Source organism: Drosophila navojoa, chromosome 5 (genome assembly GCF_054131105.1).
Source record: "Drosophila navojoa isolate 15081-1374.11 chromosome 5, UAZ_NAV_1.0, whole genome shotgun sequence".
NCBI lineage: Eukaryota > Metazoa > Arthropoda > Insecta > Diptera > Drosophilidae > Drosophila > Drosophila navojoa.
Window position 1 is genome coordinate 1,126,048 of NC_142893.1, and position 27,641 is coordinate 1,153,688.

The 27,641-nt window shown below is 41.1% G+C and overlaps 2 protein-coding genes and 1 long non-coding RNA gene across 3 annotated transcripts in view; 1 reads left to right on the forward strand and 2 right to left on the reverse strand.

Annotated features, from left to right (window-relative positions):
• The window catches only part of CAH14 (Carbonic anhydrase 14), an 82,157-nt gene that overhangs the window by 24,062 nt on the left and 30,454 nt on the right, over positions 1-27,641 (reverse strand). The window lies entirely within an intron of this gene.
• On the reverse strand, positions 572-17,226 carry LOC149090940 (uncharacterized). Its single transcript, XR_016196909.1, has 2 exons — positions 17,116-17,226; positions 572-900 (listed from the first exon to the last, which is right to left on the reverse strand). It is a non-coding gene; the product is annotated as an uncharacterized LOC149090940 (long non-coding RNA).
• Positions 1,615-27,571, forward strand: otp (orthopedia homeobox). The gene is made up of 7 exons (XM_018105809.3): positions 1,615-1,850; positions 11,297-11,622; positions 12,203-12,358; positions 25,830-26,034; positions 26,131-26,244; positions 26,718-26,884; positions 26,961-27,571. Exons 1-7 carry the CDS (start codon positions 1,820-1,822, stop codon positions 27,366-27,368), a joined length of 1,407 nt encoding a protein of 468 aa, XP_017961298.1. The 5' UTR covers positions 1,615-1,819; the 3' UTR covers positions 27,369-27,571.

Here is a 27,641-nt window from a genome sequence, read left to right on the forward strand (position 1 = left end):
AACGTTCTGCGTCAGCGTCAGCTTCAGCACTAACGTTATCATCATCGAGTCAATTCGTTTTGATTTTTTCGCATTTGTCTCAAATGCGAGCGAGTCGCTGAACAAACGCTACGCGTAACGTTACGTATCGCAAAACGCCGTCGCTAAAAAGGCTAAGAAACCGTTAGACGGGTTAACATAAACCGGAAGCAAAGTCAATTCCCATCGGACGCTCGACTAATTCTGACATCCAAAATGCCAAAATGTGCAAAAAGAAGTGCTTTCTAAGCGTGTGTCTGTGTGCGTGTGGGCGTGTGTGTACGCGTGTGTTGGTAAACGACAAATGCAGCTGCTATAATTGATTCTCAGCTTAGCATACATATACATACATACATATACAAACAACAACAGCACCAAGATAACCGCAGTCTAGCTAAATTGCGGGACTTTTGTCCAGCTGTCAGTTGGTCAAACATTTCATCAATAAACGATACAATTTCCGTTCTATTGCGTGCTTACCTTCAACGTGTCTCCGAGTGTGTGTGTGTGCGTGTGCGTTAGTGTTAATGTGCGTGTTGGCAAACTTTTCAACTTCCGGCCAAGTGACTTCGTTTTAATTTCTTTTGGCATTCATTTTTGTTTTTATGGTCAAAGGCATTTAATTAATTTTACTATGGCAATTTGAACGTCTTGCCTTTGGCCTGAACTTTGACCCCGAAGTCGGTTAACTTTTGGCTACGGCCATAGCTGTTCCTGCTCCTGCTGCCGCTGCTGCTGCTGGCCTGCTCTACATACGAGTCCAGACTTTGGCCACACAGAAAGGCAACGGGGTCGCCAGGTGAGTGACGAAAGCTAAGACTTGCCTGAATTTCCAATCAACTATTTGAGCAGCTGCAAATTAGATTTGTTTTGATTTGTCGCCTGAAACAGAATGAGAGAAGATCTATTGTTGGTTTTGCGGTAGAGACTTAAATTGAGTTTTGTGTATTTAATAAGTAGCCGTAAGTGGCACTAAGGAAGCTTCAATTTCTTGTTTTAGTTTCCTAAAACTTCTTACAATCAAATTTAAGCAGCTGCAAATGTTTTTTATTTTATTTCGCAAAGAGATCTTGTATTATAATATATTATATATATCTTGCGCGTAGCTGAGATAGAGAATAAGGCATCAGTGTAAAATGTTTAACTATTTGAAAGACCTTTCTAGTTTTACATTCAAATATTACTTATAATATGAGTAGATTATATTATGCTTTATATATGCGAGTTTTTCATTCAAATATTACTTTTATATAAATATTTTAGCTTATTATTTCATTGATTCGTTAAAGCTAAACCGATTTAAAAGGCCTATAAAGGAGGAGCGATTACATCTCCTTCTACTTTTCCTGCATTCTCTAAATTTACGTTAGACATAATGTTCAAGTTCTTTACTAAGTAAAGTTCTCTTCAACTACATAATTAGCCCTTTCCAGATTTTAGCTTCTCTGCTCTCTGTATGGCCCATTCTTTTAATTATCATTTATTTGCTATAAGAGTAGAGAGTGAGAGTAGACATTTGGAATGTATACATCGATTTCTTCTCTGTCTAGATTTCCAACATTTCAATCGTCTTTCTCCCGTTTCAGCTCCGCCATTCATCAAATGATTGAAATGTAAACGAGTTGCACATGAAATTTACTACACTGTGATAGACGAAGTATACGAGCAGACATCCCATTGGAGTCTGCCCCAACAGCTGCGATTCAATTTAATTGAATTTCAATAAGAATTAAGTAAGCACAGAGAGAGGAGAAAAAGCGACAAACTGTCGACGCTATCCATACGCAACTTTTCGGCAAGCATGCTGAACAATCTTGGGGCCAATGTGCTGGGTAAGTGCAAAGTAAATATAAGAGAAAGAGAGAAAGAGAGAGAGAGAACTATATACAAGATAGTTGCTAATATATAATAATAAATGCATTAAACTCGCTTCGATTGGCCATAATTAAACTAATTTTTTGAACATACTGTGAGTGTGCGTGTGTGTCTGTGTGTGTGCGTTTGTGTGTGTGTGCACCTTACTTCCGATTCACAGAGTCTCCGAGAGCAATATCTACTGCTAAATGGCCTATAATTGATATGTCCGAGCGAGGCTATAGCTGGCGCTTGCATTTAGCAATAATTAAGTTGTATTTAACTAAATTCTTTATTATTATGATTAGCTGTAAAGCAGGTGTGCACACACACACACACGCACACACCTGTTAATTGGCATAATTGCCCTCTTACATGCTTCTCCCCAAACATACATAATTATCAGTTTATATTTATGCACCACTCATATATCTATGGCAATTTTTTCCAAACCGCATTGTTGATCAATTTTTCAAGCACTTTCAATTTCGGCAATCAAATTTTATAGCTGCAAATGCAACTTGCTGCAACTTTTGCTGCCGCCGCTGCTGCTGCTGCTGCTGCACTCGAATGAATTATGTGGCGCGCTTTTATTGAATATATTTTTCGCCTTTCGCCTTTCCGTAATTAATTACTTTTATTAATTTATTACCATGCAATATGAGCAAATTGCTCTGCTGTGCGGCTAACGCGGCGTATGCGCAATTTATGCTTTTGCACTTTTTTTTCACAACTGTTTCATTGCTTCCGACAAAGAGAATCATGTTCCATGTAAATAATTTGTGTAAGAGTTGTAAATTACTGCAAATATTGGTATTTAATAAATAGTTGTTTTCAATAAATAGTTAAATATTTATGGCTTCGCAAGCGAATCTGGTAAAAATATGTCTTTGGTAGAAATTCTTTTGATAGTGGACAAATATTTTTTTAATAAATATATAAGCTTTAATGAAAATATTCCTTTAATCTTAATGAAAAGCACTATAAATATTTTTAAAATATTTCTTAAAGCGAAAATTTGTTTTGAAAATATTTTTCTATGTAAACTAACTTCCATTGGCTTTAAAATAAAGCAGAGTTTATTTGCCTAGAATATAAAAAATAAATAAATCAGGAACAGAAAATCTATTAAAATACTGCATAGCAAAGCAAACAATAAAAACTCGTCTTAGCTAAAAAAAAATCCAGAATTTTGCATACATATATAAATTTAAATATAATTAATATAAAATATATATAATATTCATATTTTTCAAAATATATCATAGGACAATAATATTTATTTAAAATCTTTACAAAATAAGGCAGTCTTTACATAGAAACACTTTATAGAAAGTACGCTCGTTGGAGGTCCATCTGAGTATTAAGTCTTCTTACTTAAGTCTTCCTTGATTTATATCAAACGTATTTCTGCAGCAAGATACGTTAATTTTGTATCTTCAGCTGCAATACTATGGAAGCATTTTCGACTTACGACATGCTCGAGAGACCACACCTATCATAGTCACTAATATATGTATAGATCTTTAGAGTTATCTGAACTTGATTTGATACGCCTCATTCAAACTGCACTCTACATATACATATGTGCATATATCTCGCGCATGACCAACTAGAGTATGCACTAGCCCTACATACCCAGTGCTTCAATTGCAAGCGCTTTAACACTACGCGCTTCGCTCCGCTATAAATTTCAATAATATTTTGTCAGCCAAAGCGAAAAATCCTTCAGTTGTGGTTTTTGGTTGCTCCTTTTTTTTGGGACAAGTGAAATCCTTTGCCGACTGCAGATGTTTTCTGCACAAAACTAATAAATTTCATAAGCTCAACAACAGCAGCAACAACAACAACAACAATAAACTGTCAACTACAACAACAGCTTGGCGAAAGCAACAGACGCGCGACAACAATTTGCATATTACGTATACGCAGCGTGGGCCACAGCCAGTTGCCAGTTGAGTTGAGCGAGAGGGAGATAGAGAGAGGGGAGAGGGCGAGGTGCGCTGGCCCCAGGCTTGCTCAATTAAGCACAATTTGCATGCGAAAAGCAAGGAGCGCGCGCGAGCGACATCTAAATGTTCCCCATTTTGGACCAAAATAAAACAAGAACGACAACAACAACAACAAGAAAAAAAACTTTAAATCGTTTCGACAAAACATTTCGACTCCAACGCGAATCTCGCTCGCTCATTGTGACGCAACTTTTTGCATGCCCTGGGCTTAATTAAATTAATTTCACGATTGCATTTGTAATTTTTCTGCCTGCCTGCCTGCCAGCTAGCCACGCCCACGCGCAGTCAACTATGCCGGCTTGTGCGTTGGCATTTTTGCGGTCGCCTGTTGAAATATGTGAATTCGCGTTGCCCTCATCGAGCTGCCCTCGCCCCCAGCCATGTCCACGCCCACAGCTTCGCTTTGTGCCAGGCTTCAAATTTGTATCGAAATGTTTTGTGGCTGCTGCAACTGTTGCTGCGGTTTCTCTGGCCTACCTAACGCTACCCCGCCCTCTATCGCTCTCGCTCTCTCTCTCTCTCCCACTCGTGCAAGCGCCCGGCGAACCGCACAATTTCCAAATTTCAATAATTATGCACAGTGCGTTTGTAGCTGACGTTCTGAATGCCATAGTCCTTGCTAGTCCTGGCTGCCATATATTTTGCGGCAGATATTTGCATTTAGTGCAACAACTGCAACGGCCGCCGCAGCAGCCACTGCAACTGCAACTGCAACTGCAGCTGCAGCAGCCGCTAAACTGATTGTGCAAATTGCTTGCGCGATAAATTCATGTTTGCCAATTTTAATTAATTAATCGCTTTGTGCGGTTTTCAACGCCCAGCCAAAATGGCCGCCCCACTGCCCATGCACACACACACGCACACACACACACACACTCACACATATACATGCATTCGTGCACCTTTATATTGCGTTTACAGCGCATTCAACTAATGTCACAGCAATGCGATTTCACATTAGACAATTAGAGACTTTTACATCAATGATTGATTCCATAGAAAGAGAGAGAGAGGGAGAGAGGGAGAGGGAGAAATAGAGTGAAAGATAGTGATATTATAATGAATATGAAAGGGAGACGACGAGGAAAGAGCAGAAGAGAGCTGCGCCGGAATATACTGGAAATTGGGATAAAAGGAATCAGAATAAATATAGAAAAAGAGAGAGAAATAGGAGAGAGTTACATTTATGCTATGAAAAAGAGATAGATATATGTATATATGAAATTATAAGGAGATCAAAATGAATGAAGGATGAAGAAAATATAGATAGACAATGGAGAAGCAAGCGGGAAAGAGAGAGAGAGAGAGAGAGAGAGAGAGAGAGAGAAACAGAGAGAAAGAAAGAAATCATAAACATACATTCTTTTTTGTATACAGAGACAGAGAAAGAAACATAAGTACAAAGAATGAAACATAAGCACATGAAAAGATATAAATGAATATCGTGAGTGTGACATAGAGAGAGAGAGAGAGAGAGAGAGAGAGAGAGAGAGAGAGAGAGAGAGAGAGAGAGAGAGAGGGAGAGAGGGAGAGAGAGAGAAAGAGACTCTGATATGGTATCAATGAATAGAGAGGGAGAAAAGAAGCCAAAATATTGTCAAATATGTAGGCTGAGAAAAAGACAGACAGACAGACTTGATTGAAATGCCGAGAAGATTCCCTAGATTGATTTACTTTCTCTGTCTCTTGAATTGGCTGAGACTATCAAAATAGTTGATGGAGGACGTAAATGATGTAGCAATAGATTGATCGACTGCTTAGTTGACTGAAGGACTGATGGATAGATAGGCCGTATAGAAGACAATTGAAACTAGACTTAGATAAGCGTAATGGAACAATTGTTGTATTGAATAGATAAGCAAAAGGAATGGGACAAGTGTTTGCTCTACTCCCATTATTTTCGAATCTCCCATCCCTAATTGTGATTCATTTAGATTCATAACTAAAAAATGTTAACATAATCAACATTCCCATGTTAGCTGTTCACTGTTGGCTGTTGGCTGTTAGCTGTTAGCTCATCGATTGCTACTGGAAGAAATGCAGATTCTGTAGACTGGGCAAACATTTGGCCAGCCAAGTGTCTCGGGCTCACGCAGATTTACAGTTGCAGTCGCAGGCCAATGCAGTCGGCGGTGCAGTGCAGTAGCTGCAGCAGTTTGCAGTTTGCAGTTTGCGATTTGCTTTGCTTTTCGCATTTGTGTGCCACAACAGTAAAAAGTTTTTGGACTGCGAGAGACCCGAAGCTGGACAAGAGCGAGTGAGATTTCAGGAATTGGCGCGATTTTGACAGAGCTGCGGGCCGAGCGACGTCCAGCTCAAACTCAAATTCAAACTCGAACTCGAACTCGAACTCTGCGCTGAAGGAAGCTGCACACATGAATGCTAAAAGTCGCACTTCTTCCTCTTCCTCCTCAGTTTTGCCTAGTCCGAGCCAAAGTTGCGGCCGCAGTCGAGCGTAAACTGTTTGGCCAGAGATCGCACCTAAACAACGCGCCTTAAATTTACTAAACACGACTGACTCACAGAGCCGCAAGGCAGAGAGCTACGGCCAGAGCTCGACTCCGGCTCTGGCTCTGGCTCTGGCTCTGGCTCTGCAGCGGCTACCAAATTCTTCCACTCTGGCCCTGTTACAGTTGCATTTGACAGTTGGCCAACGGCGTTTTAACTGTAAAAATTGCTGCTGCAATGGTCAATAAGAGCCCAGCAGCACGGAAGCTGCGTTGCCCGTCCGGCTGGGCTGCCAAAGAGAGTATATTGGTTTGAAATATGTGCGAGCTGCCCTCAGTGTGAGATTGTGTTGCTGAATATGGGGAGTATATTGGTATATATGTTGCGTGTATTGCTAGGTATGTGAGCTGTTCTCTTCTTATCGAACCTACTCTTTCACATAGTGAATATAGAGAGTATATTGGTTTCTGTTTGATATATGTAGATTGTATTGCTGTGTGTGGGGTGTGCCCTTTTCATCATCACACTCTTTTACCTAATGAATATAGAGAGTATATTTAGCGTTCTTCTTATTCATTCTTATCCTTAGACTTGCTCAGTGCATAATGAGAGTAATTCGCTTTCTCAGCTGCTGCCACTCAGTCAACCGTCTTTCCTTATCATTATACTCATCCACGCATTGAATAAGAAGAGTACATGAGTTTTGTTGTATAAGAATTTTTGTGAGTACCTCTCTAGCTATTCGTTCGTTCGTCTCTTCTTGTGCTTGTGTGTGTGTGTGTGTGGAAGAGTGTTTGAGTTAGCTTGGACTCTACTTTAGCTCGTTCTATCGCACGCCCACATTGAGAGCTAAGCAACCAAGGCGAGTATATGGATTTTCTAGTAATATTACTCGCCTGCCTAGAAATTTCCCATTTAAATTCTATATTGTTGACTATAATATTGTAATGTATCTCTTCCTCTTCTTGAGCGAGCATTGGGTCGTCATTTATGTCCCTCCCCATATGCTCTGCCTTTGCTTTGCTGCCTCTTTTTTCAATATTTTTATTCAATATTTGACAAATCTACAATGTTGCAAGCTGCAGACAGACAAAGCTGTCTCTACATGAGTGCATGTGTGTGTGTGTGTGTGTGTGTGTTTGTTGCGTGTGCTGGCTTGTGTGTGTGTTATCTGCGTCATGTCGTGAGCATATCGGGCGCGTCAAAAAATCGCTAATGAACAGTAGCTGCGCTGGGTGTATGTGTAAAAATTAGCACTTGGCTGCCAACGCTTTAAAAGCGACTGAGCAGCAACAAGACAGCAACAGCAACAGCAACAACAACAACAACTACTACTACTTCAACTGGCTTTAGTCTAAGTCCATCAGAGACGACAGCAACAACAAACAAGAAACATTACAACAACAACAACAACTTTCCCGCTCTTTATGCCTTTTTCAGGGCGTTTACAGGGTATACTACACTTTGAGCAAATGCTTGTGGGAGATGTAGAGAAACAACATGTAAGAGCTGCTCTAACTTGATAAATTCTCCAAGTCTAGCATTCGGAGATATTCCAGTCTACTCTCTGTCCACTTTTAGCTGAAGGAAAATATTTATATGGGCTATGTTTGACATACAACAACAATATGATCAAGTTTAGCAACAAAGTATCAGCCTCAAAAAATACTCAATTCACGCGTGAATGCTTAGAAAATAATTGAAGGCTGCAGCCAGCTCAGATTCAGCTCAGGCTTTACTTCCTCCTTGGAAACTGGGCAAGCTCAAGGACTGCAAAAGCTATTGCAAGCGTCTTGTTTAGGCATTCATGCATATATTGGTATATAACAATGCAGATCTTGGTTTGTTTGGACTATAACAATATCTCAATCTCATTCATTCTCTGCCAACTCAGGCGAAGGTGAAACAGCTTGGAATCAATGAGAAAATATATGTAAGTAAATGCCGACTGCCAATGCAAAAGGAATATCAAAGTACAGTAGATATGAAAAGAAGAGATACAAATTTAAATCTAGTCAGATTAGACACGATATGCTCTAGTATTGCTTAGATCATGGCATTGACACTATCCAACCATATCCCCAAATCTAAACTTATGCGACGAGCCCATCTGGCAACCCTATAAAGTTGCCCATATGTATTATATATACTATATAGGTATGCACATTTTAAGCATTTCCAGGGTATCTGCTAGTCACTTACTTTATACCGTAAACACCTCTGCTTCATGCGGCGCTGCACTCGTTCCTCGTTTTATGAGCTGTGAGACTGTCGCAGCACTCGTAGCAGCAGCTACTAAATGCCAGCTAGTTAGCCAACAGTCGCCAGCTTCCAGCTTCCAATGCCTCTTTCCATTGGCATTTCCAGTTTGTGAGGCACCGCCTCACCTGTTCACCTGTTGCTGCTGCAGCGGCTACTCGAATCGAACCTTGTGAAGTTGCCGAAATTTTAACAAGTCCATTTCGAAAACAATAAAAATCATTCAGATGCTGCGCGGGAAGCGGCCAAAGATCAAAGTCGGCAAATGGAGTAAGCGACTAGAAAGGGTATCGAGTAAAGGGTGTAGGGTGTAGATATTCAGCAATCGCTTGCATTACTCTATAGACGGCTACTACTTTAAGGGATTGAGCTAGGGTATGTCCAGTATATAGTGTGCTGATATACCCTTTACTAAACACTTTGCATTGGCTTCACAAAGTACAGTCGCCCACACAGAAGATGGTTATTTACTCTATATAGTCTCTCATTCATGGTAGGGAAACTTAGGTTTGATTGTCGACTAGCTATATACCCTATAGACAGACTTGGGCTCACATATAAGGTATGCTCTACACCCTGCATAGCGTATAGAGTGTTCATTTATGCTTCACATATGGCCTCACATTTCACTTGCAAGAGAAAGTGCACACAGATCTCTCCATTCAAGTAGATTATATACTCTACACATATGTATACCTCATCATTAATATGGGATATTCTGTATCATCAAGTTTCTCACGCCTATGCACAGCACATCAGCTGCACTACAGACCCCACCTACACCTTATATACTCTACCTTATGAAAAATTGCAATAAGCTGCTAGAAAGAGTATGTACTACTACATATTACATACATATATACATATGTATGTACATTCCCTCAGACCTTATGCGATTTCCAATACTTTTCGCTTTCAACAGAACTTGCACAAACACCCACACAGTGCCCTTCACACACACACTCACACACATGTATACACTCTCTGTGTATACCCTACCGCTGTGCATAATGATTATGAACGAAATATCCATGACAGCATCTCTTGTCCAAGAGTCGTGCCCAAAAAGGCAAAAGCCATAGACGAGAGTTCGCATCAACTGGCGATGAGTAAATGTTTGACTTGTAGCAGCAGCAGCAGCAGCGCAAGAGTTGAACACACACACACACACACACATACACACACATGCATGTCTCATACACGTACAACTCTCTCACAGGCAGCGCCTCGCACATACATGTTAAAAAATTCCAGACGCTGAACTCAGCTTCAGTTACAGATCTCAGCACAAGCATCGACTTCTGCTTCTTCTTCTTCTCTTTTTTTGTATTTGTATTTGCCTATGATTTCGTGTTTTCTTTTATATATATACCTCCTCTATATATATTGTGATATTTCCCAAAAAAATATAAGAGTAGACAGACAACGCGTTACGTAGCCAAAAAGGTAAAAATTGTTGTTCAAAGGGGTTAAGCGCACAGCCTCTGCTAGCCAATGTCTATCTGAGTGTGTGTGTGTGTGTGTGTGTGTGTCTCGCACCTCTCTGAGCTGCCGCTGCTGCCTCTGCTGCTGCTGCTGCTGCTGCTGTTTTTGGCATCGTTTTTTTTTTCTTTTCTCCTGCGTTTTGAATGACAGGTTGTTGAAAAATTGAATTCGATTCGAGCGGGCCAAAACAGTTCGCGCTCAGCTCTAAAACAAGTCGGAATCGAGCTCAACTCGCGCGGCGCGACGGCAACAGAAATCAGTGAGAAAAACGCGAGAACAACACGTAAATAAAATACAAATTAATAAATAACAAATAAATCACATAAAACATACAAAAATTGCGCATTCGGTGTCAAAAACTCGAACGGAAAAACAAACAGAGAATCGCGTCGGCATTTCGCCTTCGACAGTGAGCGCCAATTGTGAGTGTTCCGCCTCCGTTTCCGCCCTTTGCATTTATAATTCGGCTGAATGCCGCAACAGTATTTAAATTTAATCAAATTCTATTTCGCATCTAAGACTCAGAAATTGATTTAAGCAGAGGGAAGAAAGTTTCAGCTGTTTCTTTTTTGTCAATATTTATGTAAAGTTTGTTTTCTAAAAATCTAGAATTGTTTGCTGGGAATACTGCTTAAGACAGATGCGAAACACAGATTGGACAGTGGACAGACTTTCAGTTCAGTTCAGTTCCAGATCAATTAAATAGTAATTGTTAAACACTATAAATTATGATGATAATAATAATGAGAACTTATACAAGATATGAAATTGTGAGCATCTGTGAAATCAGCGAAAAGAGCTTAAAGACTTCTATTAGTTCAAAGATTTCCATTTAAAGTGTTTGTTGAGTTATTGCTCCTCAGTTATAGATCCATTTTAAATATTCCAGCTCTTAACCAAAAAAGAAATCCATTGTATATGCAAATATTATTATTCAACAACATCTCTTAACTAGTCTCTCACTGAAGTTTCCTCTCCTTCTCTCTCTCTTTCTATTTTCTCCACTTTTTACCGACGAGCTCTCACTTTTGCCCTCTCTTCATATTCCCTCTCTCACTCTTTGTCTGTATCACATACTATAACTTTCTTCAACTTATATATCTCTCTCCCTCTTTCAAACTACTTCTCCCACTTGCTATTGCTATATATAACATTTGCTAACTTTAAGCTAATCTCTCTCTCTCTCTCCTCAATTCTTTTCCTCCAACTCTACTCGATAGGCCCCAAGGATTGTGATCTACCCAAGGCAGCGATCACAGCTCTGCACGCGGGCGTCAACAGCTTCGGCCAACTGCCCGTGCCACCAAATATCGCTGATTTGGGTGGCGGTGGTGCTGGACCTGGTGGTGGAAGTGGACCAGGTGGCGGCGGAGGAGGAGCAGCAAGTCTGGGCGGCGTTGCGCGGCTGCATGTGACGGGCGGACTGTGCGATAATAGCAATGCCCTAAATGGTGCAAGCAACCACAACAACAACAACAATAATAATAACAATAGCAACAACAACAACAATAGCAACAACAACAACAATATGCAACAACAGGATCAGGTGAGCAAGCGCTGAGCGAGAGCGAGAGAGAAAGAGAGCGTGTGCGAGGGGGAGGGGGAGGCAGTGTTGCCCTATCTCTCTCACTCTTACTATGCCCACCCCTCCACTCTACTCCCCTTGCCGACCCTCTCTCTCTCTCACTCTCACGACAAGCTAAAGAATTTTTTAATAATCCATGTTCTTTTCGATGTTTTTTTCCTCAAAAAAAAAAAAAAAAAAAAATCCGATTCGAAAACCAATTAAAAAAATCGTTCAAAAAATCTATGCGAATGTGTAAATTCTGTGTGTAAAAAATCAAATAAAACATAAAATATATATCTTATGTGCAATGATAAATAATATAAAAAAAAGTAAGTGTGATTTTATTTCTCTATTTAAAGAAAAAAAACAAAAGTTTTTTTATTTATTTTGTATCGTTTAATTTGTAGTTGAAATAATTTAGTGCCTGTTATTATTCAATTGAACTTAACTCATGTTGTTGCTCTTGTTGTTGTTGCAAATTTGCACAGATTTGCTTTTTCACAATACTAAAGCCACGCCCCGTGCGCCCCGCTCTGGCCATCTGCTTGTCTCTTTGCAGCACCTGGATAAAAACAAACAGAAGCGACATCGCACACGTTTCACACCAGCTCAATTAAATGAGCTGGAGCGCTGCTTCTCCAAGACCCACTATCCGGACATCTTCATGCGCGAGGAGATCGCCATGCGTATTGGCCTAACCGAGTCGCGTGTCCAGGTGAGTTGACCCCCCTCCCTCCCCCCAGTAATCAGTCACTGCTATCCCGTAAGCCTCTCTAACTGCTGGCAAAGTTTTTGCGGCTTTGCTGCGGCATTGGCCTGTCACATTTGACTCGCAGTTAGCCCCATCGACAGGCAGCTCTATCCGTCCGCCTGTCCCCCTGACACTCGAACGTTTAGCGTGACAGGACATTTTGCACGCGCTCAACCGCAGACAAAATCCATATCAAATCGCGATTTCACCTCCAACTTCTTTAAAAGTTTTCAGATATTTAGAAGGAGAGAGCGAGAGAGAGAGGGAGAGGTGGAATCGAAATTTAATAATATACACAGATAATATACACAATAATGGAATATATATATACTACTATACTATATATTATTTATTGTATCAAATTTAGCATTCGCTCCGCTTCAATCAGTTTCTATTAATATATACGTAATTCCATGCGCTCTTTATAACTGTATTGTAAATTTCTAAGATATTTACGAACCGTTTTCGCTTATATAGTATTACTAATTAGCTCATAAACATTTTGTTTATTTATTAAGCAAACAATTAGCAGGCAAATATATATGAAACGGATCTTAAAATTGTGCAGTCAATATATATTTGAAGGGGCATCAAAATGTAGCACAGATTGAGGTAATAAATTAATAAACATATAAGTAACTAAATAGAGCAAAAGTTTATAAACGAAAGGAGAAAAGTTTAGCGTATTTACTGAACAATTCATATTAGATGCAGTGGGAATTTCATCCAATCAGACTTCATTTTTACTAACTTTAATGGAGTTATAAGGAGTCTTTAATCGGTTGTCATATACGCATAGAAAGATTCCTCTTTGAATTTTCAATATGCTCTTTAACTTGTTCCTTATCTTGCGTCTCATCTGATATTCCCTATTCCCTTTTGTTTATGTTTTCCCTCTTCATTTTTATACGGAATTCTTTATTTTTATTATTTTCTGCTCTCGCTTTAATTCACAATTTTCACTCATTTTTATGAGCATTTTGGCTGCACTCGGCGCCATTTAAGCGCACGAAAATTATATTTTATTAAAGCACATAAAGTCACATTTAGACGGCGCTGTGCTCCCATCTGCCCAGTTGTCCCTCTGTCTCTCCACTCCTCTGCGCTGCTCTCCTCTCCTTGTGCGACTTATGACTGCCGCAGCCAGCACAAAAACTTTACCCACACACACACACACACACACGCAGAGTGTGAAAGAGAGAGGGAGAGTGAGAGGCCGAGAGCATTATCCTTTTGCGGCTGGCAGCCGCTCCCTTCAGGCAGGCGCTGTTGGCATTATCCTGGCTGGGCGGCATGTCCTTTGGCATTGCGGGCGGCGGGCTTTTGTTTGTTTATGCGACAATCGAATTTACTGCTTCATTAAATTTGTGTTTAAGCTTCCGCTTCCTGCAGTGAGACTGCTGTGCCTCGCCCTCTCCTGCTCGCCCGCACACTCTCACGCTTACGCTGGATTGCTGCCTTGCTCTCTTGCTCTTTCTGTGAAACTATGCATTGAATTGTTTTGCGGTTTCAATGAATGCCAAAAACTTTGCTCAGCCTTTGAATTCTAATGGCTGCCCCCCCCACTCACTCGCTGTTGCACTCGCTCTCATTGCTGCGCTCTCAGCTAAACAATTAGCTGTTGCTGGCCTCGTCTTCATTTCTGACCTAACGGATGTTTTGGTTTCAATGTCTTCGCCTCTAGTTTCGCTCTCTTCCATTTCTGCTTCGCCATGAGCCTATTTTTAGCTCTTTGCTTGCGAATAACGGATGTTTTATTTCCAATGAGTGCCAAGCAGTGTGCTTTGACTCCTGCAGGTTGTCCCTCTTGCTCTCTGGCTCTCACATGAGTGAGTGCCAAAAAGTAAACTATGACTTCTTATGATTCTCTCTCCCTCTTACTCGCTCTCTCTTGTGTCCGCTTTGGCTTAACAATTAGCTGCTGACCAAGCCGACACACACACACACACACACACACACACCCTCATCATTCTTTCTTCTTTTTGTTTGTGCCTCTTTTCGCGCGCGCCTAACGGATGTTCTACTTTGATAAATTGTTTTTAATAATTGCGTATCAGTGTCTGGCTGTTAATGTATCCTGTCTGCTGCTGCTCAAAGGGGGGGTCGCAAAAATAATGCCGGGTTGCTGCTGTTCTCCTCGTTGTTGTTGTTGTTGCTGTTGCTATTAACACGCTATAATGTTTGATTTTTCGTTTGTCGTTTGGCTTTTGCGGCTTATGGTATGTCAGCCCTTTGGATTAGCAGGGACTTATTGTAGCTGCCTCACGACTCAGCCTCTGCCTCTACTTTCCTCTACCCCGCTCTCTCTCTCTCTCCCTCGCTTAATAAAATTAGCATATAATAATAATGTTAATAAATAATAATGTTAATAAAATTAGCATATAAATTAAGTTTGCATGCTGGTTTTTATACCACTGTACGACCCACACACACATGCATTACATATTTTCTATATATATTCGAAAATCTTGAAAAAGGCGTGGCACGCCTACAATTTGAGCGCTTACATTTGATATTCACACACACGTCTGGCCCTAAATCAATCTGCAAGGATTTGCAGCTAATGACGGCATAAAGACAGCCCCAACTGCCACTTGCTAAAAGGATGCCCCAAAACACCACAAAAAAAGGATGTGGGAGTCTTAACACGTAAAGCAAGTCAAGCCAAAGCCGAGAGTGTATGTGTGAGTGTGACGGTTGTGTGTGCGTTTGTGCGTGTTGGCTGCATAAGTTATGAAGCTCACGTAGCTAGACGTGGCTGGATATAGGCAGCAGGATATGCGATATAGTTGGCATATGAGCTGCTTAATTATGCAGCAAATAATACTACACAGACTTATATATAAAACAAAAATATATTTAATATATACATATATAAATATACTTATCTAATTGAATAAGCAATAAGTGAGCTCTAATAACAGAGCAAGGCATTCACTAAATGTAAGCAGAGAACGTGTGCGTGAGAGGGAGATGAAGAGTGCTCATTAACTATAATGTCAGCATAGAAAATCAGAGTGCGGGAAGCAGATGGAGAGAGTGCACTTAATATCAGCATATGCAGGCAGAGCGAGAAGAGATCATTAACATGTGCTAGCAGAAGGAGAGTAAAATCGAATATGGGAGAAGTGCCGTTAGAGCATATATATAACATATATTCTACAGTGAATGGTTACCATGGACACACACCACTTCTGTGTTGCTGGAAGAGGAGAGTAAGCATCTATATATATTTAGTACACTATTTAGTACACATTGAATTTCAATTGGTGTACTAAAAATACAAATGCATTTATACATCAAATGTACTAAATGAAAGTCTTTTCATATAGGAAATGTTTACATACCGATACTCCCATACTACTATGTACTAATTAATGTACTAAATATAAGTTTGTACTTATTGTGACGCATTTAGTTCGATGAATGCAGAATGTAGACAAAAATAAGTGACTTAAGATAGCAGCTCTGAGCAAACAATTACCAAATCTGAATAGCTGAAAAATTAAGAGAATGAGGTGCACAAAGAAGGGAGAGAGAGAGGCTAATGGAGTTAGGGGTCAAGGGGAGGCGTGGGTTACACGGCGACTGTTTGCCCAGCGTGTGGTGCAATTGTTAATTTGTTTGTTTCACAGCTAGAAATGAACAATTTGTGTGGTGCATTAAGGCCTAAGCGTCTTAGCACCACCCGTGGCCAGGCAATATGCCACTGCATGTGGCACACGCGTAAAGCGAGGGAAAAGAGACAAATGTAGCGAGCGGGTGGAGGCGGGGCTGGGTGTGGGCTAGAGCGTGTCACACACAAAATTGACTTATCATGATTTTTACATTGTCAGAGCAATGTTTGGAATGCTTTTGCATTTATTGCTTTGTTTATTAAATTTGTTGCAGCGGGCACAGCACAGCGAGGCACGTGCCGCAAATTCTCTTCCCCTGCTCGCTGTCTCTCTGTGAATCAAATGAATTTCTCACATGATTAATTTGCCTTGGCAACTAGCCAAAAGTGGGGCGTGGCACGTAGTTAAGCAAAAGCTAGTTGGCAACTGAGGCAGCCACCGGGCAAGTGGCACACACACACACACACACACGCAGACTCAGACATTCGGCATCAAGTGGCTTAGTCGAGTGCCTCGCTACCTGGACCAAAGTTTTCCAGCTAATCAGGCACTAAAAATTGTTTAAATTCATAATTTTGTTGGCTCAGTTTGAAGGGTTTCTGTGCTGGCCGAGCTACAAATTGAATCGTCACAACTTGAAAGGACACTCGTGTCAACTTTTCGCAGAAGTAGATAACGATGAAAGTGAAGAGGAAGAAGAAATAGTAAAGGTAACGATACGGTTCAAAAATAGAGTTGTTCTAAATTAATTCTTAAAGGATTTTAATGCCGAAGCTGAAAAGGGATTTACTCCATTTTGGAAGCTTTATAAAATAAGATTTGATTTGACTTTACTTTGCTATGTTTTTATCTTACAGCCAACATAAATATATTTACACATAGTATGATCTATAAACAAATCATAAAGTTGATTCCCCCTTAACTTCTCCTTAAAATCATAATTTTTATTCTTCTTCCATTTTTCAATTGACTTTCATTGCGATTTCTTCTCATCCAAAAACTGCATATGAATCATCTCAAAATTTCACACTTATGAAAGGATATGAGGCATTCAACTCAGTCATAAAAATATGTGAAATAAAAAATCGAATTCCAATTACTCACCCCATATTTTAAGAGCTGTTAATTGTGTGTGACGCCTCAGTTGTAAAGGGTCCATAAAAGGAGTTGTTAAGGTTGCTAAACTTGTTCTGAAAAGAGGTCGAAAATTCCATACAGACAGTTTTTTATTTTGGAGTGTATATCTGTAAAATATAAAATAAGATAAGTCTCCGAAAATCGATGCCCAAAATGTAATTCTACACAATTTATGCTTAAGGCATAGATTCACCGAATAGCTTCTTCCAAAACTTCTATCGATTAGGCGAGATTTCAGTCAACCCAGATCCCAAGGCAAAGGACACGCAGGAGTCGTGATAAATGATGTCCACAGCAGTTTGAGAGAACTAATTTATGTGCTAAGCCGTCTAATGCGAGACTCGAAGCGCTGCAAGGGGCAGAGGCCAATCGAGGTGGGTGGGAAGGACACAAAATTTATGAGAGCTCAGTCAGTGGCTCAGTCTCTATGCGAATTTAATTACAGTTACTAAAAAAGCAGAAGAGAGAGAGAGAGAGAGAGAGAGGGGGGAACATACTGAAAAGATGAGAGTTAAGTTAAGCCAAATGCAGTTTTGCCTTTTAGATAACCATGGCAGCGCGATTTAATTAAACTTTAATTGAAATACCAAAAACGAAAATATGCTACAGCAGCTAGAAAGAGTCAGAGAGAGACAGAGCGAAAGAGATAGACAGAGAGAGAGAGGGAGAGTAGCTGGGTGAGTGGCCCAGTCGCTGTCTCGCATAAAATGCACATAAAGAAAATCTGGCACGCATTCTGTTTATGGCATATGAAGCAATTTCGAAAGCAATTTCGTTGATACTTTTCATTGAAATGTTTTGTGTGAAAATGGCGTGCCCAAAGTGTCGAAGCTGCTCCACCATCGAGTCCTCACTGTGCGCGCCCCCCACTGACCATGGACGAGGAGATAAGCTAGCCAGCTTGCAATGGCCCATTGATAAATGAAAAAAATAAAAATAAAAAAACAAGAAAAGTTCATCCTTTACCCCTGAAATAGTAAAAACGTATATCCAATGGCCAACAAAAAACAAGCTAGATATCGCAGCATTTTGCTAGCCTTTACATTCTTCAGAGAAACAAAAAAAAAAAAGTAACGGCAAACTTCGCTAGCTTTCGCACATTCCAACTTCCATCCGGAAAAAAAAATGCCAAAAAAAGGGCAGCAAATTTCGCTAGCTTTTGCACGAGCTGCGCATGCACCAAACAATTTTTGGGGGTTGCATTGCGTGTGCCCCACCAGAGGCAGCCCAAAATATGCACTGCGCTGCATTACCCCGGCCGCCCGCCCCACACCCACACAGTGACTGGCGATAGTAATGCAAGTAATGCCTAGTCCAATGGTCAACTATTTCATAAATCCGCCAAAAGTCCAGAGTCCGAAGTCTAAGCCTAAGCAGCTGAGCCAATAGTTCCACAGCCAAAAGGGACGGCAGAGCAACCACCAGACCGTGCTGGGGGGCAAGCGTGTGCGAGAGAGTGGGACAGACATAGTGTAGCAGCAGCAGGCAGGCGGGTTGGATAAAGCAAAGCAAAGCACAGCAAAGCGAAGCAAAGCTGTTTGGCTGCCTGTTCGGCTGGGTGGGGGGCTGAGTGGGTGGCTGATTGGGGGGTTGGCTCGGTTGGCTGGGTGGTTGGGTGGCAAGTCGCAGCAAGTGTCGCTGGGCGCTGGCTCGTAAAGCAGGATTTAAAGGATAACATAAAATAAATCGACTCCATTTGTGTGCAATAACAACAACAGCAACAGCAACAACAACAACAACAACAACAGCAACAGCAACAACAACACCAATAGCAACTGAGTCGCTTTATGAATTTATACGCAATTTTTATATGAAAAGATATTGGCCGAAAAGCGATTTCCATAAACCACTCAGGCCATCCAATAAAAAGCTGCTCGCAGCCAAAGACAAGTGGCAAAAGGACTTCAAAGTAAAATCAGAGAAACGGCGACCGAAAAGCAACAGAATACAATCATCCGAAGCCATTGGCAGAGGGGAGCTGGCTGCCTTCTGAAGTGCTTATTTCATGTGGTTGCCAGGCCACGACGAACAATTCAGCTTCAAAGAAAATGCAATAACGTGCCCAATTGATTTTTGATTATGCAGCAAAGAACAGCAGCAATAACAAACAAGCGTGCACTGCTGCTCGCTTAACCAGCAAAAATTGTCAATAAAAACAAGCCAAATATTATTGCAAGCTCTAGCTCTCCCGCTCACTCGCTCGCGCTCCACCTCTTCGTCTCCGTCTACCTCACTCACTCTCTCTCTCTCTCTCTTTCACTGCATCGCTCTGTTTGCCAATCAAATGTTTATTAATACACAGCGAGAAAGCATCGTCGTTGGGCTGGGGGCACTTTTGCATTTCTGTCCTGTCCTTTGCTGGCCAACTATATATGACATTTGCAGGCTTAATAAATAATATTTGCATTTTGCAGCTAATCGAATTTTGATTGCAATTTTACCATTTTGCTATTGTTGTTGCTGTTGCTGCCGTTGCCGTTATTGCTGTTTCGATAGTTGGCAACGCGATTCTCTGGCTTTCAATTGTGATTGATATTTTTGAAATTGACTTTTTTTCAAGTGGCCAAAGTGCATTTCTATGTATGGAGAGAGTGCAACAGAGAGTGCGGGTACAGCACTTGCCACTCGCTGTCTGTCTGGCATATGCAGACAATACAAATCTATAAACAGAGTCCGCTCCATATCAATATAAGAATTATTTTCATAGTTTACAAAGAGAAATTAAACCAGATATTGCCTGGTTTCAATGGCAAGTAGTTTGCTTTGGCTAGAATGTAATTAAAGCTAACAAATCATTGTAGACAGCACAGGCTTTTTTTTATACCTAAGACATTTCTAAGCGAATTTATTAATTTTGATAAAATAAAAAAACAATCTGAAGAAAATACAACAATAGTTTCCCTCACCCCTTTCCTTTTTGCCTGGAGTGAGGTTCGAACTCTGTCCAATTTGCTTACTATCTTCCTCCTTCATTCTCCCATGCAAACACCTAAACCTCTGCGCCACCGACAAAACTTAGGCTCTGTTGGCAAAGGCTAATGATAACAGCATTGACTTCCATGAAATTCCAATGCAGAGAAAAGCTTTTAATGTCAGCTGCAGAAAATTTAAAAAAATAAGTTTTTAATGTTAGCTGCATTTGAACCTGGAGCCTGCTGCTTAAGGCAGTTTGCGTTTCAGCTTTTGCTTCGTTTGAATGAGCTAAAAATGCTCTACTAACATTAACATAGCTAAGCCATAAGGTATTTTGCAGTCGGCTGCTAAAATGTTAATGCAAAAATGCAATTATGTTACATTTACAGCTCTTAATGTATGCATAATTTCTAACTTGACTCGCTTGCCTTAGAACAGATAAAAAAAGCCGACTCTCTAGCATCTAAGCCACACAGCCTCGATATATTATCTTGGCTAAGCTCATTTGTGTTTAGGGCCACTCACAATTCATATTTCTAAATATATGATTTCTATATAAGCACCAGCAACTAGCTTGATCAACAGCCTAGCTAAGCCATCTAACGGTTATTTGCACCTAGAATAGTGTGACAGCTGTTTATGAGCCATAATGCGCAATTAATGTTGCATAACGAGGCCCCCTCTGCGCTGAGACACGGATTTACCATTATAAATGGCTGGCAATCATACGGAGCGAGTTATAAACAGGTTCACTTTCATAATAAAAATACCATTGGGTCTTTGACACTGCTAGACAACGACCCCTTAACAACCACCAGGTCAGAGCAGGCCAGGCGAGACCAGCTCAGTCATCCAGTTAGGGCGCTAGTCATAAAATCAAAGCAAATCACTTGTTTAGCCCATTTGGGTTCGTTTCACTGCCAGCGTCCCCCTGATGCGATGCAGCATGTCATTTGGCAGCTACTTAATTTCTGACTTCTGGCAACCCCCTAAGGGTGCGTTTTCGGGTGTGCCCGGATCAACACAATGTGGGTGTGGTTGTTGCTGTTGCTGCTGTTGTTGTTGTTGTTGTTGTTGCTGGTGCTAATATTTGTGGCCTGCCGCAAGAAATTGCTTTTTCATGAACTTGACTCATTTATTATTTGCAACAGTTTTTCGTAATGCTTCTTCTTCATCCCATTGTTGTTGCTGTTGTTGTTGTTGTTGTGCTCACACCTTTTGTCTGTCTGGTGGTGTCTTTTTGTTTCTCTTTCGTTCTTTTTTCTTTTTTTTTTTGCCCGTTTGTCAGTCGCAAGTGAAAATTAAAAGTCCAAACATGAAAATGCTTTTGCTTTGCAGCATATGGCCAGAAAAATCTTTTTTGAAAATCTCGTTTCGCTCCTGTTGTTCTTGTTGTTGTTGTTGTTGTTGTTGCCTTCGGCTTTTGATTGTGTTCTGCTCCATTTGCTTGCTGGCTGGTTGGAGGTGGTTGAATAGGTAGCTAAAAGATTGGACTGGGGCTGAAGCTGGAGCTGGGGTGACTACAAATTGAAGTCCTTTGCCAACTGAAATTGCATTTCGAATTGGAATACAATATGCCAAGAAATGCTAATGGAGTGCACTATTTCTTTTTTTTAAGGAATTTCGAATATGAATTCAAGTGAAAACTTTGTGATATTTATACATAAACTTCAAATTTGAATATGCAAAATTTCCTGAAATTGATGAAATTTTTATAATAGCACATAGAAAAACTATATGCAATTTTAGAGCAGAAATCTGAAGGTTTTCTTGATAATTCCATTTGCAATAGAATCACAATTCTTGAAATTCAGTTTAAAATAAGTTTTACATTTAGCTAATTTCACCTTTGTCAATTAAACTTTTAACTACCAGCTCTACTTCCTTGAATTTTATTTGATATCTAGCTAATTCCTTTAAGTCTCCTATGAGAATACATTTTAAGATCTCACCTTTACTTTCATGTGAATATTTATATTTACAATCATAAATCAATCTCACGCCCTGACCTCTATTTCCTAGAGTCTTTTATTATTGATGCACAAATCAAATATTATAGACCATTCACTTAGCTCCTTTATGGCTCTATTTCGGTTTCACTTTTTATTCCGTAAGCCAAATAAATCAAATCTCTTATTTATTGGTAGTCAAAGCGCAAATGCTCATCTGCCCCGTTCCCCTCTGCACTTTATGTTTTTTTACACACATTCCACGTCTGATAATTTATGCATAAGGGCGAAGCTTAAAAAATTACCGTTGAAATACAAATTTAGCGCGGCTAAAGGAGCGTCAATAAACAGAGCGAAGGAGCGCGAGTGGGAGCGAGAGCGAGACAGGGAGTGAGTGTGAGTGACAGAGACACGGGGCGTGCGAGAAGGTTGGAATTGGCATAGAGAGTGATAACATGCACAGCGTTTGCTGGCATATGCAGAGTCTATACACACCCTATACGTCTATGTGTGTGTGTGTGTGCGTGTGTGTGTGTGTGTATGTGGGTTGCTGTGCATAATAAAAAATAAATGTTTTGTTTAACCGACATTTTAACGCCTATTTGCGTGCCGGGGCACGTCATGCACGTTATGCCAATTTAAGAGGTATGCCAGCGCGACTATAGCTATGCAATGACTAGGCCTTTAAAGAGCACGCACACAAACACAAACACACACACACGCTCACGCTCACGCACACTGGAAGAAGCATACAGCAAGCGAGCAAAACATAAAAAAAAGAATGAAATCAAAGCGAATTTGGCAAGCAAAATAAAAGAAGCGAACAAAATGTAATTGTGACCGCCAAGCATAAGCGAGAGCGAGACAGATAGCCACAGCACGCTCAAGAGAGAGAGCCTGCCGTGCGAGAGCTTGCAAGCGTGCGAGCGAGTGAGCGCTAGCCAGACTGTCAGACATTGTCTTAAATTATTAAATTAAAAGTTAATGAATAGAGCGACGCATAAACACGTAAAAAGCATAAACAAGTCAAGGTCGTCGCTGCCGACGTCGCAGCCACAGTCAACGTCGCCGTCACAGCCAACGCCTGCCCAGCCCTGAAGTTAAATCCCTGTTGGAACATTGCGAGCATACTTAGTGAAACGTCTGTCGATCCCAAGCGCTGCTGTCCAAATAGTTGTCTGATTGCTCCCGCTGTGTGTCGACCTCACTCTGTCACTCTCTCGCGCTGTTTCTCTCTCCCTCTCTCTCCCTCTCTCCCGCTTTCGCGCTCTGTGTGCTGTCTGCCTGCCTGCCTGCTGGCCGACATATGACAAATACGCTGGGGACCATCAGCGTTACAAGCAAAGTTACTTTGCACAAAAGTTTGCCATTTTTCTTCAGCTCCAGTTGCAGCTGGCTGTAGCTCTGGCTCTGGCTCTGGCTCTGCCCTTTGATGTGCCTTGAGCAGCGTGGGCTATATGCATTTGGAGAGTGAGCATGTAACACTGAGTTGTAATTTTATTACATTAAATACGAGAGCTTGTTTCTAAGAATTCATTGAGTTTTTTAGCAGCGGTTAAGGTGGTTTTTCGAAGGGTTTTTCACACTTTGCCAGTTAAATTTGGCATTGAGTCATGCTTTGCTTATTGGACTAGTATAAGAATTCAGCCCAAGAATTCAGTTTTATAATCAAAAGTCAATTTAGGTATGTTTTACTGTACATGTAACATACAAAAGTTAATATACGAGGTTTGCTACAAATAATATAATCAATCAGTTTGTATAGATACCTCATACATCCGTTTTTATATGACAAGGCCAAGCCTGCCTCGCTTCAAGTTTCGTCCAGCTTCCGGCTTGGCTTAAACAAAGAAAAGAAAGTTTTTATTAGTATGTATATACAAAAAAAAAACTTATGCTTATATAGAGTATGCCCCTGGGCTATTTCCCATTCAAGCTGTGAGCTGCAGCTCTAAGAGAATTATGAATAGCAGCAGCTTTAAGAGATGCTTCTTGGTCAACAACTTGGCTAACAGTTGCTGCAATTCCATTCAAACTCATTCATAATATCAGCTCATGCTCATTGCTCAAAGAGTTATACCCCTGCCCGGCTGTTCATATACCTTAGGGTATTCGCGCTGCGACCTGCTCTTCTTAACAGTTTTTCCGTGTTGCCTTTTTGGCTTTGCCTTTTGTTGCTTGTACTTCTTCTTGGCCATTAGTTTGTTGCCTGTTTCGGCTGACTGTCAGGCGACAGTGCGACGCGCTGACAGCTCAAGATTTCAACCAATAAATGCGGACAGACACACACACACATGCATACATACATACAAAGCAAGGCATTGGTTAAGTCAAGTTAAGTTGTCAACCCGCCGCGTGATGTGGATGGCTAAAACAGCGAATGATGTCGCCGTCTTTTATATACATATATTTATATATATATATATAAACACGGCGGAAAAATCGTTTTCATGTCACAAGTCATTCACTCAGCTCTTCAGTGGAAAAACCGAATTTTGTTTCGCTCAAAACAGCGAGAAAAAAATGTGACAAAAAGGAAAAATTGCAATCGCGTTGCGCTCAAAAGTAGGCAACACTTTTTCCAAGCCAGCTAGCAGCTTCAATATGTGTGTATTTGTGTGTGTGTGTGTGTGTGTGTGTGTGTGTGTGTGTGTGTGTGTGTGTGTGTGTGTGTGTGTGTGTGTGTGTGTGTGTGTGTGTGTGCAACTGCTTGTAAATGTCAAAACCTCAACATGTGTCTATAGACAGCGCTACCTTTGCTAGTCTCTCTATACGCCTCCGTTCCTCAGTCCCTACCTTCCTCCCTCCCTCCGTTCGCCTCTGTCTAATTCTTATGCATATGGAAATGCCAATTTTCGAAAACACACATCCGACATGGGCCTCGACCGCTGTCTATGTGTGTGACGCCTACCCAAGCCCCTCTCCACCATTGGGGCAAGTCAAGAGCTGACTGGAAGACAAAAGCATTTCGGCTGACCAGAAAGATGCGTTGGGGCTGCGCGTTGGCAGCTGCCAAATAATTTGCTTCTTCTATATGGAGATAAAGAATTTACATACGCAATTTATGCACATGTGTGACTCTGTGTGTGTGTGTGTGCGTGTGTGTGTGTGTGTGCGAGTCGAGACATGTTTTGACTGTCACGACGGTAATTGATCTCGATTAAGACCATGTAAGAGAAGTCGCTTAACAAGCAGACAACACATGTACACACACACGCACACACACAAACACAGATTTACATACGTGTGCGCCGTGTTCTTAAGGCTTTAACCTCACCTGGACGTCTCTTTAATTGGCTGCGTCTGCATTGAATCAAAGCTTGTAAATGGAATTGAGTAAAATTTCTACTTTTTTTTAGTTATATACTATATTTAGTTTATATTTAGATGGAGTATATTGGCTTGTTAGATGATTATATGCTGTTTATATTGGTTATCTGATAAGCGACTTAAGGGTTTGCTCTAGTTTTTCTTTCCGAAAATCTAGAAGTAAGGAAAAATAAATTTTTGCAGGCATAGTTGAACTAATATTTACTTAAGCTTATCTAGGTAAATCCTAGAAATTTTATTACAAATATATCATTAAACATCTTTGCTGTTGCAATTCGGTAAAGAGTTTATCTGAAATCATCTTAGACTAGCAATATCTCTACTATCTCAGTTGATTGCCCCTCAAACTCTCTCTCTCTCTCTCTCTCTCTCTCTCTCTCTCTCTCTTAGTCCATTCCCTTTTCATCATTTCACTCCAGATTTTGAGGCGTTGCTTCAAGTCTCTACTCTATCATCCAACCCTAAACAAACTCAAAATTTCGATTTCAGGTCTGGTTCCAGAACCGTCGCGCCAAGTGGAAGAAGCGCAAGAAGACCACGAATGTCTTCCGCACGCCGGGTGCTCTGCTGCCGTCGCACGGCCTGCCGCCGTTCGGGGCGAACATCACAAACATTGCCATGAGCGACGGCCTCTGCGGCACCGGGATGTTCGGTGGCGATCGCTGGAGCGTGGGCGTCAATCCCATGACAGCAGGTGAGTGGAGGAGGATGGTGGACGCAGCTCTAGCTAACTAACTCGATGACTAACTAACTGCTATTTATATGTGCGTATATTAATGGGGATGACAAGGCTTTGGTCAGCTGAATCAAACGACTTCGCTGAACAGCGGCCTCAATTCGGGCATTAACATGGGCTCAGCTCTGGGTGCCGGCACCTATCAGCACTATGGCTTGAATGCTTTGGGTAGGTGCAACCCTCTACCCCTAATTAAAATCACATGAATAATACAAAAATAATAAAAAAACTTTCCATTTGACATTTTTTCTCCTTGTTTTTGGTATCTCTTTTTTTTTATACACAAATTGTCAAAACACGAATTTTCATTTCTTTGAACTCGCTTCTTCTTGCTCGTCTTCTTCATTTTGTTTAAATAAATTTGTTAAGTAAATAAAAGCCACATACGTTTAATTTATAGAGCTCTTGACGCATTTTTTCCTTTTCGACTTATTTGCTGGCTCAATTAACAGGCAGGCGCTTAATTTATCAGATATGGCCTGCAGGCATGATTTTTAGCTCTGCTTCTGCTTGAATTTTGATTTTTGTTTGTTTTCGTATAGGTGTGCTAATTAGGTTTTTGGAGACAGGTTTTTTGTTCCGTAGTGTTACAATTTTCAGTCTTTAATTGAACGCGTTTCGTCTCTTTCCCACCTGCACAGGCGACTCGATGATGTATCAGCATGGCGTGGGCGGGGGGGTGAGCTGTGGGCCGGGCGGCTCCCCGAGCGCCACGACACCGCCCAACATGAACAGCTGTTCGTCGGTGACGCCGCCGCCGCCGCTGGCAGCGCAGCCCAATCAAAATGAACTCAACAACGAGGCAATGGTAAATAGCGAAGACACAAACCAAACATCAGTTAACAGCGCTGTTAAACTAAACACTCTGTACTCCCCCACTACAGCCACTTCACCAACAGCAGCAGCAGCAGACACACCAACCACAGCAGCAGCAACAGCAGCAGCAACAACAGCAAGCACACCAACAGAGTCTCACACATCAACAGCAGTCGGGCACACCAACACAGCAACAACAACAGCAGCAGCAACAGCAACAACATCAACAACAGCAACAGCAGCAGCAACAACAACAGCAGCAGCAACAGCAACAGGATAGCTCAAATTTGCTGCCGCACTGCCATCAGGCCATGCAGTCGCCAGATGGCGCCACCGACGAGGATGTCTGGCGTGGCCACAGCATTGCAGCGCTGCGGCGGCGCGCATCAGAACTAAATGCAACGGCAATACCCTCGTATTTACACCACGCAGCGGCCGCACACAACAACTACGAGCATCACAATTCGGTCTACTGAAATTTGTTGAAGAGCTTTGAAAGCTTTTCGGATTACGGTTTTTCCAATTGCGGCACGCACGACTTTTGAAGCGACTGTACGCACCCACACACCGACAGTTTGAGAGCCAAGCGAAAGAGTTTTCAAAGCCAATTGTACAATTTCGTTTTTGTGTTTTTGTTTTAAATAAAAAATTAAATAAATAAATATATTAAAATTAAAAAGACTATAACGAATGTATACGAGAGAGAAACTTGAGCTAATTTAAACATATTTACCCACTAAATGTATTTT